Source organism: Solanum lycopersicum, chromosome 11, assembly GCF_036512215.1.
Source record: "Solanum lycopersicum chromosome 11, SLM_r2.1".
NCBI classification, from domain to species: Eukaryota; Viridiplantae; Streptophyta; class Magnoliopsida; order Solanales; family Solanaceae; genus Solanum; species Solanum lycopersicum.
Window position 1 is genome coordinate 61,393,644 of NC_090810.1, and position 14,247 is coordinate 61,407,890.

At 33.5% G+C, this 14,247-nt stretch overlaps 4 protein-coding genes and 1 long non-coding RNA gene across 6 annotated transcripts in view; 2 read left to right on the plus strand and 3 right to left on the minus strand.

Moving 5' to 3' along the window:
• Window positions 1-3,795, minus strand: part of LOC101265201 (DNA-directed RNA polymerase III subunit 1) — a 30,528-nt gene extending 26,733 nt beyond the window's left edge. Inside the window, exons 1-3 of one of the 2 annotated variants that reach the window (XM_069291617.1) lie at window positions 3,631-3,795; window positions 3,401-3,530; window positions 1,797-1,946 (exon numbers count right to left, since the gene is read on the minus strand). In XM_069291617.1, coding sequence (XP_069147718.1) covers window positions 1,797-1,946; window positions 3,401-3,530; window positions 3,631-3,701 — 351 coding nt within the window. In that variant the 5' untranslated portion in view covers window positions 3,702-3,795. The remainder of the gene's footprint in view (window positions 1-1,796; window positions 1,947-3,400; window positions 3,531-3,630) is intronic. The other variant, XM_004251400.5, reaches the window with a different exon arrangement.
• A 2,004-nt stretch (window positions 3,796-5,799) lies between these two features.
• On the minus strand, window positions 5,800-9,975 carry LOC101265509 (chitinase 2-like). The gene has a single exon (XM_004251401.5). It carries the CDS (start codon window positions 9,973-9,975, stop codon window positions 8,947-8,949), a length of 1,029 nt encoding a protein of 342 aa, XP_004251449.3. The 3' UTR covers window positions 5,800-8,946.
• LOC101254869 (uncharacterized) lies at window positions 5,814-6,708 on the plus strand. The gene has a single exon (XM_004251237.4). The coding sequence runs from the start codon at window positions 5,814-5,816 to the stop codon at window positions 6,465-6,467; it is 654 nt and encodes a 217-aa protein (XP_004251285.2). The 3' UTR covers window positions 6,468-6,708.
• An 892-nt stretch (window positions 9,976-10,867) lies between the features above and the next one.
• Window positions 10,868-13,186, minus strand: LOC101265800 (chitinase 2-like). The gene has a single exon (XM_010315231.4). It carries the CDS (start codon window positions 11,962-11,964, stop codon window positions 11,044-11,046), a length of 921 nt encoding a protein of 306 aa, XP_010313533.2. The 5' UTR covers window positions 11,965-13,186; the 3' UTR covers window positions 10,868-11,043.
• Window positions 13,187-13,200: 14 nt separating this feature from the next.
• Window positions 13,201-14,247, plus strand: LOC104644786 (uncharacterized). The gene is made up of 2 exons (XR_011212558.1): window positions 13,201-13,339; window positions 13,704-14,247. It is a non-coding gene; the product is annotated as an uncharacterized lncRNA (long non-coding RNA).

A 14,247-nucleotide genomic window follows, 5' to 3' on the forward strand; every position in this document is an offset into this window, starting at 1 on the left:
AAAATTAAATAAATTATTGTCCTGAGGTAAAATCTTACTAATTAGCTTTTGAAGACTGTTAAGATTGTTCAATTTCTACTTAATCACTATTCGTATTTATTTTAATTACAGACCTCTTTTATATCGCAATCTGACTAACTTTTGCAATGACAAATTCTCCACCAGATGATACTAACTTTACCTTCAGCAGATGAAATCCATTGCAATTTGTTTTTATTCATAATACAGGTAATTTCATCTTTGCACATGTAGAGTACGTTTTAAACCTTCATCGTAATTAATCTACCTTACCCAGCACCAGGCATCCTTTACCTTCCCCCAAATTAATTCACCTTAAAATTCTTTATATAGACCAACCCCATCAGAATCCTCTTTTCTATGTTCTAAATTGATTTAGAGATATTGTTTGCCTCTGAAACTAGTTTTTACATGTTAATTTAAGATAACAGCATAACAGTAGAGCCTTATTACCCAAACATCTCATTTACTTCTACTATCATGTTAATACAAAATTACTGAATTTATAAATATTAATTTGAAATGACTGCATAATATCAGCACCTTACTCCCCAAACATCCCATTTACTTCTTCTATTGTGTTAATATAAAGTTACTAATTTTTACATGTTGATTTGGAATTTTGCCTTTAACCCATAACTTCAAAATTACTCTCATCTACTTCTGCTTCTTTCTTTCATTTTTTTTCTGGGTGAAACAATTTCATCAATCAAACATGACGTCAATGCCATGATATGTACAAACCTCTGCTTCTTTATTCCAATTTGTTCCCCAAACCAGGTTCTACCAAAATGACTTTCACATTTTGATCTCTATGAGCGCATTTCTACTTCTTTTTTTTCAACCAGAACAGAAGTGTTCATAAGGACCAGACATGCTTCTTTTTCTTTTTCCTTTTTTTTTTTTGTGTGTGTGGGTGGGGGGTTCAAAGAAGCAAGCATGCTTAATACTCACCCTCATTTATTTTGTACCATGACAGAAAGTACTTTAAAGTATAAAAAGAAAACTTAAAAACAAAGAATTAAGGCTATAAAAGTCTAGGTCTCACTACAAGTTATTAGATCTAAAGGCTTTTCCGCCTGAGTTCATAATCCTTAATTAGGGTTATGTATTAATTTTTGGAGGACATATGGCTCATACCCATGTTTTCTTATCTTTTTCTGTGTTGAGAGTGTTCGCGACAACTGCAATTATCTGAAATATTTATGTCATATCAATCAGAAAGGCAACCTAATTCTAATAAATGACCTATTTATCTTGTCTGTTCTAAACTGACAATTTTGGCTGTGATTTGGCAGTTTGCACAAGTATTGCATCAAAAAAAAATTAAGAATGCGAAAAGTAGAAGTATCACATCAAATTTCTTGACTGTCGATCCACATACTGTTTTATTTGCCTTGAGGATAATAGAAAAGTAGGTGTTTTTTTTCTCATTATGCTGATTAACGTCTCTGAATACTTTCCACACTTCTAAAACTTTGACTTAGCATAAAACTATCACAAAATTTAATCATTTAACAACTTAAAATTAAAGTTACCAATGACTCCTTTTTCAACCAAAGTAATTTCTAACCATTTGGGTATTACTTTTCCTCACTGCTACCAATATGATGTGGAAGAAAAAATAAATTTTCAGCCACTGTAATTGCCGGAGTTGTAAAAAGTTGACATACCAGAAAAGATTAACTGAAAACTACAGATAGCTTTTTCAATTATTAAAACACAAATCGCCTAATAATGTATAAGATTAAAGAAGTTAAGTTCAAACAAGATATCACCTTGCATATGCACTTCAAGATGTCCACCACAGTACCTAAATATCCAACATTATAAACTGGTAGAGCAAGAACCAAGTACCCATAATGACCTGGACATTCTCTAAAGTTACCATGACATGTTTCACAACATCCACTCTTGTTTGGAGGTCCCTGAAATCCAAAACTTCCTATAATCAAGATATGGAAATCAGCATCAAAGAGACAAAAGAGTAATTGATAGACAGAAAATATATAAAGAGACTTCTCAGAGAGAAACACGAAGCTCAAGTTGAACCATCATCTACTCCTAAATCAATATAACTTCATTAAGCTTCTACTCATTCAAAGTGATATGAGTGGCTCATCAATTGTTGGCAATTATAAACCAGTAGAACAGCTCGTAATTTTAAACTAAGATTTCTTTACCATTCTTTTACCAAAAAATCCTTTTATGGACTTTCTGCTGTCCTAAATTCGCACAACGAAAGAAGCAAAGAAGCACCAACAACATAAACTTTTCGTCCATAGAGAACTTTATGGTGTGAAAAGAAGAAAATTACAAAAGAGCTTTTGAAGCAATAGAAATTCCAGTTTGGAAATTAATATTGGTGCTCTTGCTTAATTTTTATATTGGTGCTCTCGTCCAACTTCTTCGTCTCTTGGATAGTATTTTGGGACGTGTTCTACCAGAGTTGGGACTCATGAAACATAGATCTTAATTCTAGCTAAACCGAAACTGTTTACATGTATTTACTATGAACTTTCCAACTAAGCTTGAAGGAATAAGCAACCAATTCTCTCAACTTTCTTACTGCAAGTGTTTGGCTGTACTTTATCAGAGTCCTAGAGAAGACAAACTTCATGCCAAACCAGTTAGGTCTCAACTCTTCCTTCCTGAAATACTCATCTCCAAAAAGGTTGCATATGCTATGCTCCAAAAACAAATGGACATGTTATCTAAGCACATTTATCCTATTTTGAGATACCTACTCCTTTTCACACTGCACTACCAAAAAAAAAATTCCTCATTGCATCTATTAGGCCAATTTCATTCCAATACTACAAAATTCATCTTCAAAGACAAATTGAGCGTTCTCATTCACCCCACCACCACAACACCCCCTCCCCAAAAAAAAAAAAAGAAGTCCCTGAAACTAGAAATACTCCAAATCTCACAGTTATCTCTACATAGAGATACAAGTCTCTAACCATAAGACTCCTAATGCACACACGAACCTAATTACGGTTATACACGTTCCGACTTCTTAAAACAAATGGAAAGCTATTTTCCTTGATTCAAAACCTTCAAAATTCAAAAGGATACAAGCTAGAAACTAAAGATAACATTCATCTATAAGAAAACAGAATTTCACATTCCTTTCTACAGTGTCTCTCGATGCTCAAGAACAGATAGCAAAGCATACCATCATTCTGGAAAGTTGGATTTCTCTTAATTTGGTGTAAAAATTGTATATTTATGACAAGAAACAAAACTAAACTGCATTTTGCTCCCTGCAACCCCAAAAAGAATCCAGGACAACAACTATCCCTCCATAAATTGAACCACAAATTATATAATAGTATAACCTTCTATCACAATGAACAATGTTACATAAGAGAGTTACCATGCGGGGGTCTAACAAGCCATTTTGAATAGGCTTTTTAGTAGATTCATAGTAAAGCCCAAGGTAGACTTCAACTTCAGCTAATTTCAAAATCTCAGACTCTGAGAATAGAGAAAATTTAATGCTTTTTCTGTCCAACAGCAATAAAAACAAAAAAAAAATACAATCAAAATCCAATACATCAGAAATCATAATCAAAAAAATATATATATTGATCAACAACTCCTGACATCTTTCTAGGGCCAACATCTTCAATGTAAGGCTGTTTGGTAACTTGCAATGACTCTTGTGCTCTATTCATCTTGCTGGGCACCACCACCCAGAAAACTCAAAAAGTACAGTTTTTTTCTGGGAGGTTTAAGCAGATGCTTACTGGGGTTTATGGGGAGCCAGTGACAACGATGGACGGTTTATATATTAAGCATAGCGAAACCCTAAAGTAGAGTTAATTAAAACTGAGCCAGCGAGAATAAAGTTCGTTCTAGGTTAGTTGGTAAATATTGTTTAGTTTTTTCAACACCTCTCAAAGGGTTGTGGGTTCGATTCTCAACGCACTCAATTTTTTTTGTTGTTTTTCCTTTTTTGAAAAACAAAAACTTATGGATAAATTAATAAAATAAATCTTCGTTTGTGAGCATTTTGTTATTTCGGAATTACTTTTCTTTTTTGTAATAAGATGTGAATATAACTATACAATCAAATCAATTCAATAGCTTTTACAATCTAAGAACATATAGTGATTTGAATTCCCTTTTAAAAAAAAAGACTATTCAATTTTGAACTAAACCTCCAACATATTTGCTAAAGAAAAGAAACAAAAGAAACAAAACCAATATTAATTAGAAGTTATATGTATCAAAACTTGGCATCTTCTTGCTTTTCGAAATCATGTGAACATGCTCGCTCTTTCTTTGATTTTTTTTTTGTACACTCTCTACTTCTTTGCTCGTCATGCATAATAGATCAAGGCACCACACTGCAGGTTGGTTCTTGCGAAATTGTCTTCATCTGTCTATTCTTGATCCATCGCATATATTCTTTCACATTTTTTGTTGGGATTAGAATGTCAGATCATCTATCGAGCGCTTTGAATCTCGGCGATCTAAGTGTAATCTATCAAAAGATGTTGTTGGTTCCCTAGCATAGTCTCATTGCACACATACAATAGCCAGTGTCTCTTGAAATCTATAATCTCGTCATTCTCTTTGTGAGCAACTTATTCTGATATGCTAGTCACATAATCATCGTTTGTTGTAGCATAGAAAAAAAATTCAATTTAAATTTGTTTCCCTCAGTCTAGTCAGTGGGCCCAACATTTCAGTACATAATAGTTCATATTTGATGATAAAGTGAAAGAATTGAATGGATTTATACGCTTTCAATTTCTTCGATACTGTAAGTTTTGGATTGTTGATCGCTCATATGGATCGACCCAATCCGACGTGATCTGTTTTGATGCTTTATCCAATTAATTAATTAGTTTGGATAAATTCTTCTAAAGAATAAGACCAAACAGTTATATTGTAATCATTCAACCACTATTTAAAAGACTCCTAGTGAGAGCATTTTCAAAGGTACGTGAAACGTGAAATAGAGATGGAAACGTGTGAAACAAAAAACAAGCGATCAATCAAGAAACAAAGAAGTGAGGTTCTCACACAAGTTAATCAACACACAAAGCAGACTTCTAGTTTAAATATAGATCTTTGTTTCCTAATGATTTAAAGACGGACTTGCGCACCAACCTGTCAAAGAAGCAGATCGATGACTTTCGCTGCGAATTACAAGGTACACATCTCGCTGTTGATTTACCTTAATATTATTTCAGATACAGATATATTTTTTAGAGGAACTTTTGCAAATAGTCATTTTAATAAACTTAATTATATATCATAGCTATGATTTGCATATTCACGAGTTGTAGCTTCAATTTAAGAAGTCTTGTTTATATAATTTGCGAATTTGTATAACTCGAAGGTTTGTATAATTCACGGATATATTTATATAATTCATTTATTTTTGTATAAACTACGAATTTATATAATTACAAACACTAGATATAAACATGTATACACACTATATCATATAAGCTTCAAATTATACAAAAGTTATACAAATTATATCATACAAAATTTTAAATTACATATACATGCGAACTATACAAAACTAAAAAATTGAAGCGCATAATTATAGCTAAAAGTAGGTCACAAATTATAATTAAAACAAAATATAATTAACTAATACATATTTATTTATAAGCGTAATTTTATTGAGGCTTGTATCACGGGCCTTAAATTATCTAATATTAATAATAAAACCCTATGATTTTGTAATAGGTAGGAAGTCAAGTGAAACAAAAGTTAAAATCATAAAACCCTAACAAAATCCTATAGCTCAACAGAAGCATAGCAAAATGAAGAGAGTATCAGCTAAAGTTGAATGTACAATCCCAATCTCTCTCTCCGCCGCAGCAAAATCCCTCTCCAAGTTTGCTGCATCAGATCATGAAGCTTCACATGCTGTTTCATTATATCTCCAAAGTGCTGCCGATTCATTCAACAAGCTTGTTAAGATTCAGCAGAAACTGAGTGTGAAAAAGGAGCATGATGTCAAAGTTGAAGGGATTTCAGAAAAGAATGAAGATATCCCAAAAGGGTTCCGAGAAAACAAGAAAAGCAAGAATCTTGTCAAGGAAGAAAACCCGGAAGCTGAGCCTAAGACCAAAAATTCATCAAAAATTGATAAAGTGAAGGGTCATAAATTGATCAAGACTGAACGAAAACTCGGTATAGGGGAAGAAGAGATGGAAAGATCCAACAAAAATGAGCTGGAGTCTGTTAAAATAGATAGGGAGCTGGAGTTGAAGGAAGTTAAGGAAGATAGTATGACGAGTAGAGATAAGAAGAAGAAGAAGAAAAAGAAGGATAGAGATGTTGGTGACAGTGAACACGAGGTGGTTAAGGTGGAACAAGATGGGAAGAGTATGGATCCTGATGCTGGTTCTGCTTCAGCCGAGCAGAGTAGCAAGAAAAAGAGTAAAAAGAGAAGAATTGAAGGAGATGAGTAATTGAATTTCGTTGAGTCTTGTTGCTGCTGTTGAGGATTAGAGTTAGTGTAACACCTGCGGAAATCCTCACTGTTCAAGTAATTTTTTTGAAATATTGATTCAATTTGAAATGATTATGGAGATTCAAACTGTTTTTATTTAGTATAGGTAGGATTTTTCGTATTCAATCTATATTACAAAGAAGAAGCATATGGTTGTATACATTGAGCAAGTCAAAGCTTCAAAGCTACTGTTTTGTTCATTTCTGTTTCTTCACATTATTTAAATTTGTGCATCTTATTTGCTAATTATTAGAGATTGTTGTTGGTTAGTTAGTGTTAGTTATTCACTTGTATGACTCAGTAGCCCACTTTTGGATATGTTTTTTCTCACTTCTTCCTAGTTCTCACATGCTGAACCCTTGAAAGTTGTTGCTAGGCTGTCCATTAGCTTCAGTCGAAGACGAAACAGAAAAAGTTTTAAAGGAATTGTTCAGTTAACTTCAGAACCAGAAAATGTTTTATCGTAGTCTGACTGCCTTCTTTGAGTTAAAGGATTTGACAAGGAGCAAGAGTATTGAACTGCAAGCTAGTCGATGTTTCACATTCATGTAAACCCATTAAACATGTTTTCACAAGAAGCTATCGTAATGTACATTGTCAGCAAAGAGTGGGTAAGACAGTTGAGATTTCTCAATTCTTAATTAGAGGTCTTTGGTTTGGTATTGCTCCATCTCCACAGGACAAAGCAGCAGACTCGTAAATATGTTTTGTAAGCACTTTCCTGAAATCAAAGTGATGACGTAGACATAGTAAAGAATCAAACATGTGAGATTGAGAGCTCTGTATCAACCAAAAGGTGGCATATCCAGATAATTAGTTGAGTTTGAGAATAAGCAGTAATGGCAAAAATTCACTGGTTAGTGTAAGCATAGCTCGGCAATATCAAATGTACAAGCAACAGAAATCATGGAAAGGCAACCTTATTACCATCTATAACTATCATTGAAACCTTCATTTTGCTGCTTCTCTAATATGAGTTTCCTTTACTCCATTTTAATAAATTTTAGTACTAATTCTTTTGTTGTTGCGAGTTATTATAGTTTTCCTGTTTCAACTCCAACAGCTCTTTATAACTACCAAGTAGTTAGGAGGATGCAACTTCTAAATTTATACTTCTTGGGTCAAATCTAAAAGATAAACTCAATAGTGAAGGTAACAATATGATTTGAAATGGTTGCTGCTTGCGGGGAGCTTGTACATGACTGGGAGAGGAGTACATGGTGGGTTTATCTCCTTCACGTACATTGTGAGTATTCTTCCCTTAAAACCATGGTATCTCTTTGCTAGCGACTCCATCATAACTCCATTTATATCCATCCCAATGTCCAAACACTTGAACTTTCTGTTAATAAAAAAAGCATATGCAAGTATGTTGAATATTTAAGTAAAAAAGAGTGCTATTTGGGTCATTTATGTTAATTTTTCGTTTGAGGTAAATTATTGTTCCTCTAAATTGAATGCAGCTTCTAAAGTGACTTGAGTTACATGTAATATAGGTGAAAACATAAATGCTATTATAATGCATGAAAGGATCTTCTCCATTTGAACTCTAAATATATATGTTGGAAACTTGATTTGTTTTTCAAGTTAGCTGTTGTCAGTTGTTGATTTGATTTGTTGTGTGGGTATATTTGCATTGACTTAATACTTTTACACGTGTAGATTCCTTTTAAGCTCACATCTCCTCCATTTGGACTGTAAATATGTACTCATCTAGTTAATGTTCAAAAAAAATTTGTACTCATCTAGTTGTAGCATGTTAAACATATATCTGATAGTATTGTATTTTACATACTTGACGTTTGCAAGGTGTATGGATTGTGTTTTATTTTTTTTGTCTAAACATATATCTACTATAGACCTTGGATAGTGGATAGGCATATTGTTTAGACAAAAATAGATTTGAGGAAGGTATTTACATGTAGTTCTTGCTACAGTTTGTTAGATTCCCTGGCAAGTTGGAAAGTGTGCTGCTATAAGCTTTACATTTGTGTCCGATTTTTTTTATAACCGTGGTGTTCGAGCCAGCCAGTCCACCTCAACTATTTCCATGGGTTGAGGAGGAAAAGCTGCTGGAAGAAAAGAAACGAAGAAGAAATAAAAAGAAAATGGAAAGGCATAAGAAAATAATAAAATTAATTTAAAAAAGAAACGAAATACACTCGTGAAGCGCCTATGGTTCATCACTTTTAAACAAATCTAATGGAATTGTTTGGGTTGTGCACCTCAACTAATTCCATGAGTACATTTCATGTCCTATGATTATCATATTTCCTTGCATTTGTGTTCTGTCATACATTAAACAAACTATATTACTCAATACTTATGCAAAGATTAAGTTTTTAGCACCTTTAGAAATTGTAAATCTGGATTTTTGATGTTAAGACCACAGTAAGCGAACTACTTCAAACATGGAACATGGCCTACAAAGGATTATCTTAAACGGTTGCACTTGCTAAGAGGTTCTGTGACAGCTTTTCATATAGAAAATGATCTTTTATAGAGTCATCTGCAGACCAAATAAAGATACCATGAAGTGTTCCCCGACTCTTTAGTATGTTGCATGCATCAAAGAATCCATGTCTAGGAGACAAGCCGCCACTGTTGTCAGTTCCAAAGCTAACTAGAATCTTGCCTCCTTTATAGTTATACATCTGAGTTTCAAAGTAGTGTAGGAACTGAAGAATGGTTGTACCCTTTTCATAGGCATAAAATTGGAAGTTGACATAGTCTATTAGATGACCGTACTTTCTCCAGAGTGCTGAATAGTGCACCTGCACTGAATCATCTGCGTATGGTGCTATTGATGTGTAAGTGACGACATTGTTTTGTTTCAGATAGTATAACAGTCTCCCAATGCACTCGGCGAATGTATCGGGATCTGCATTGAAGTGTTCATAATCTATATCTATTGCATCCAGGTTATACTCTTTCACTATCTTGGTGATTGAATGTATTGCATTGCTCACCCAAGAAGTAATTGAAGTAGGAGTGAAGGTGGCATTTTTACCATTCACTGTATCACCACCGAGACTCATTCCTACCTTAACGTTCTTATGCTTAGCCTTGATGGAAGAAATATGAGAAGGGGTGAGGTTATCAGTGTCCCAATAAACCAGGAAGTCACCATTAGTGGGTTCTGGTGATTTTGTGTTCGTGTAGTCTATAGCGAAGGATAGGAGGAAGTGAAACTCAATATTTGGATTAATTGGGACATCAGAAAATGTAACATTCTTGCCCTCAGCTCCAATGTATTCTCTGAAAACCCCAGGGCAGAATGCTGGAACTGCCTCGATCGTAGGGAAAACGTTGAAGAGAGCTTGAAGGACAAGAAGAGAGATGCAGAATTTTAAGGACTTCATGATTTGTTGTAGTTGGAAGGATCCCTTGTACTTCTTATTGGTATTTAACCAAAGTAGATGCCTATTAAAATATTTCTCCTTCAACAAGGCATTTGTTGTATGCATTGCCGGCTACCCTACCTATAAGGTTTAGATTCTATTTGTTCTTTTGTGACTTTTGTCTCTTTGCAGGACCTGGTTTTGTAAGCATCCATATTATTAATAGATTATGTCTCAGCTGGAAGCCAATCATTGTCTTTCTTGGCATTTTTAAGGACGGCTTAATTGTTTCTTCTTAGGTAAGTGATCGAATTTGGACAGTTTATATGACAACTTGTGGGGTATGAATGATTTGAACGACTGATATTGCAGTGTCTTTTTCTTGTTTGTAAAGAATAAGCTGGAATAAGTTATTACGCAGGGTGTTTGAAAGGCTTGTGCATAGACACTAAATGGTGGTTCTTCACTTGAATAACATAGTCTTAGCACAAATTTGGGAAGCTTTTCACTTTTATCTGATTCTCACATGATATTGAAAGTTAAACCAGGTAAATCTGTCTGCCTAGAAATATTTCGTGCTTAATGCATTGAGAGTGATGATGTAGATGAAGCGAAGTGCAAGGGTTTGGAAAATACAGGACATATGCCGGTGGGACTGCAAACTGGTCAAGGAAATTGTACGTTTTACTTTCTTTACTCAAGATACTGAACGGATTTCTTGCTTTTGAAACCGGATAATTCTTAATTGTGTATTTTCTAGGCGACTAATTCAAGGCATAATGATGGAAACCAAGTACCTTTATATTCACACATGCTGCTGCATTTTATAACATATCTGTACTCAGGTATAGGTGTTGTAACACGTCTACATGCTTAGACTTGAATAGAGCTGCTGGTCAGTCTAATTGACATGTTTTGCGTTTTGGTGAAATATTTCGTGTTAGTCCTTTTAGTGTTCTAAACTATATTTTAAGACATAATTATTTTTCTGTGAATCGTAAGCTTTAGCACATAATCGTAAATCTAAACTTGTTTTGCATCAATGTTTTTATTGTAAGACCTTAATACAATTACAACCTCATACATGTCTTATTTCTTAGAGAAGTCTCCGGAATGAGAAATAACACTCTAGCATTCCATTTTTTATCTTTTGTCATGGCCTACAAAAAATTGCCTTAAATAGATGCAAGATATCTAAGTTGCACTTGCTAAGAGGTTCTGTGACAGCTTTTCATATCGGAAATGATCCTTCATAGAGTCATCTGCAGACCAAATAAAGATACCGTGAAGCTTTCCCTGGCTCCTTAGTATGGTGCATGCATCAAAGAATCCATGTTCAGGAGACAAGCCGCCAATATTATTAGTTCCAAAACTCACAAGAATCTTGCCTCCTTTATAGTTACATCTCTGTGTTTCAAAGTACTGCAGGAATTGAGGAATGGTTGTGCCCTTCGCATAGGCATAAAATTGGAAGTTGATATAGTCTATGAGATGACCATACTTTCTCCAGAGTGCTAAATAATGCACCTGCACTGAATCATCTGCATATGGTGCTATTGATGTGTAAGAGATGACATTGTTTTGTTTGAGGAAGTACAACAGTCGCCCGATGCACTCTGCAAATGTATCTGGATCTACATTGAAGTGTTCATAATCTATATCTATTGCATCCAGGTTATACTCTTTCGCTATCTTGGTGATTGAATATATTGCATTTCTCACCCAAGATGTAATTGATGTAGGAGCAAAGGTAGCATTTTTACCGTTCACTGTATCACCACCGAGACTCATACCTACTCTAACATTTTTATGCTTAGCCTTGATGGAAGAAATATGAGAAGGGGTGAGGTTATCAGTGTCCCAATAGATAAGGAAGTCACCATTAGTTGGTTCTGGTGAAATTGTGTTTGTATAGTCTATAGCAAAGGATAGGAGGAAGTGAAACTCAACGTTCGGATTAATTGGAACATCAGAAAATGTGACATTCTTGCCTAGAGCTCCAATATATTCTCTGAAAACCACAGGACAGCTTGGTGAAACTGTCGCGGTTATACGTGAAATGGTCAAGAGAGTTTGAAGGACAAGAAGGGAGATGCAGAATTTGAAAAACTCCATGTTTTTTTCTGCAGTTTGAAGGATTCCTTGTACTACTTGTTAGTATTTAAGTAAAACTGATATCAATATTTAAAGTAAGACATTTTTTGTTAAATGCTGCTCCACACCATCATTTAAGGCTTATTTTCTGGTTGTTCTTTTGTGAATTAACATTTCTATTGCAGACCTGGTTTGGTATTTGGTAAAGCATCAATAAAAAAAAATGATGTGTTAGCTGGAAATTTGGCATTGTATTGCTTGGCATCTTCTACAGACGGCTTAAAGTTTTAATAATCTAAAAATGTAAATTATATATGGACCTTGAAGTAGTCTTAAGTTAATGGTACCAATCTATTTGGCCTTCAGTTTTGTGTTTGAAGTAGTCTTGCTCCATTTGCTTTTGCATTTGACAACAAAATAAAATTCGCAAGACACAAGTTATGTTGGAAATTAAGCTTAAACTTAAGTTTAGTAAGTTTAATGACACAAATCAAGCACAATCAGACTAATAAATGTATATTAAACTTTCGTCTTGTTTGATTTTGATAATTGAAATATCGACTAAAATTGATTCAATTTCGATGTTAACAAAAAAAATTGACCCAATTAGCAACGCATAATCACCCCTACCCCTAATATTAATTAATTTCTGCATTATTCATTCCTTTGAACCAAATAATCTCTGAATTTTTCTCTACAAAAGCAATCCGTTCCTTTGAGGCAAAGAAAGGTTATCTTCAAGTGACAAATATACGAAAAATAGATATAAATACGATCAAGTTAATGACAGAATTGTCTATCAAAATCTTCTTCGTATCCTTTCTATCACATTGGTGAAAGGGCGCAATACTTGTTAATTGCAATACAACAGAAACACATTAGTATGTTAATTAATTATCTCTAAAAGCAAATGAAACAAGAGGATTAATATCATTAAAAGGTGGTTATTATCTTCAAGTAAGCTAAAGATTCAAGAATATTTTCTTTTTTTCTATATGAAGCAAAGAATGAGTACAAACATGTAGTAAACTTCTTATATATAAAAACAAATGCATGTTTGTTTCATTAATGTTCAACTTAATTTCTTTATATCAAATTAATCTCAATAGATTAATTAAAGATGATATTAATAAGCAAATTTAGAATAACAATAATTATTTTTATCATAAGTACTTTTATCTTTCTTGCTTCCTGTTCGGAGGTTTCCATAAAGCCCACAAATGATGGCCTTTCAACAAAAAAAAAGGTATGATAATATATTTAAGAGAAAATTTTCGAAATAACAAAGATAATAGACACAATAAGATTCTGTAGCTATAATTTGATAGTTGATTTAGCTATAGTTCTGTTTGCTACAGAGGTTGCGATTTGCATATATTCCGCGAATATACAAAGGGTAAGTATATACAAATTCTATATTAATACATTTATGATTTTTTCAGAATTAACTCCGCTTGTACATTTTACATGCGAATATACAAATAGGGTAAGTATATACAAATTTTGTATTTATATCGAATTTTGTCGTAACATTATTTGTATATTTTGCTTGTCAATATACAAACATCGTAATTTATTATGATTTTTCATAAACAGTATACAAATAATTAGGTTAAGCATAACAATCAGGAATCAAATTATACAAATTTTAGATATATACAATCAAGAATTGAATTATACAAATTCTGAATTTATACGACTAGAAAACCGAATAGCATAGACGATTACCTTATGTCTTGACAACTATTTTTTTTTTCCAGGAAAAATGCACCTACTTTGTGACGATAGAGACAACATGTACAAAAGGCGCAGACACCACAAATCATGTAAGTCTAAGATTTGGTGATGAAAATTCCAATGACATTTTAGTGCACCATTTGAATTCTAAACATGTTAGAAGAGTTGATCCATTGGAACCACAAGTTGTTGATGACATCCCAAGAAAACCATTTCAATCTTGTATGGTTGATCAATTTCAAGTCATTGGTCAATGTGTTAAATCACCAATTTGTTATCTGTATCTTAAATTGGCTGGAAATGATGATTGGCGTCCTGGTTTTGCTCAAGTTCAAGTCCTACAGGGACCTCATTTTAGCTCAAATATGTTTTATTTTCGACGATATTTGCCTCGTCGTGTATGGCATGGACTGGACCTTTGTGAGACACAAGTGACACCTTTTGGGTTAAAACGTAAGAGAAATGTAATTGAAGATAGAGCTCCGTAGACTTTTATGTATCCTGTGATAATTATAACGCCTTATTTTTCATAATATTTATCTATATAAATATAAATTTTTTTTAAAA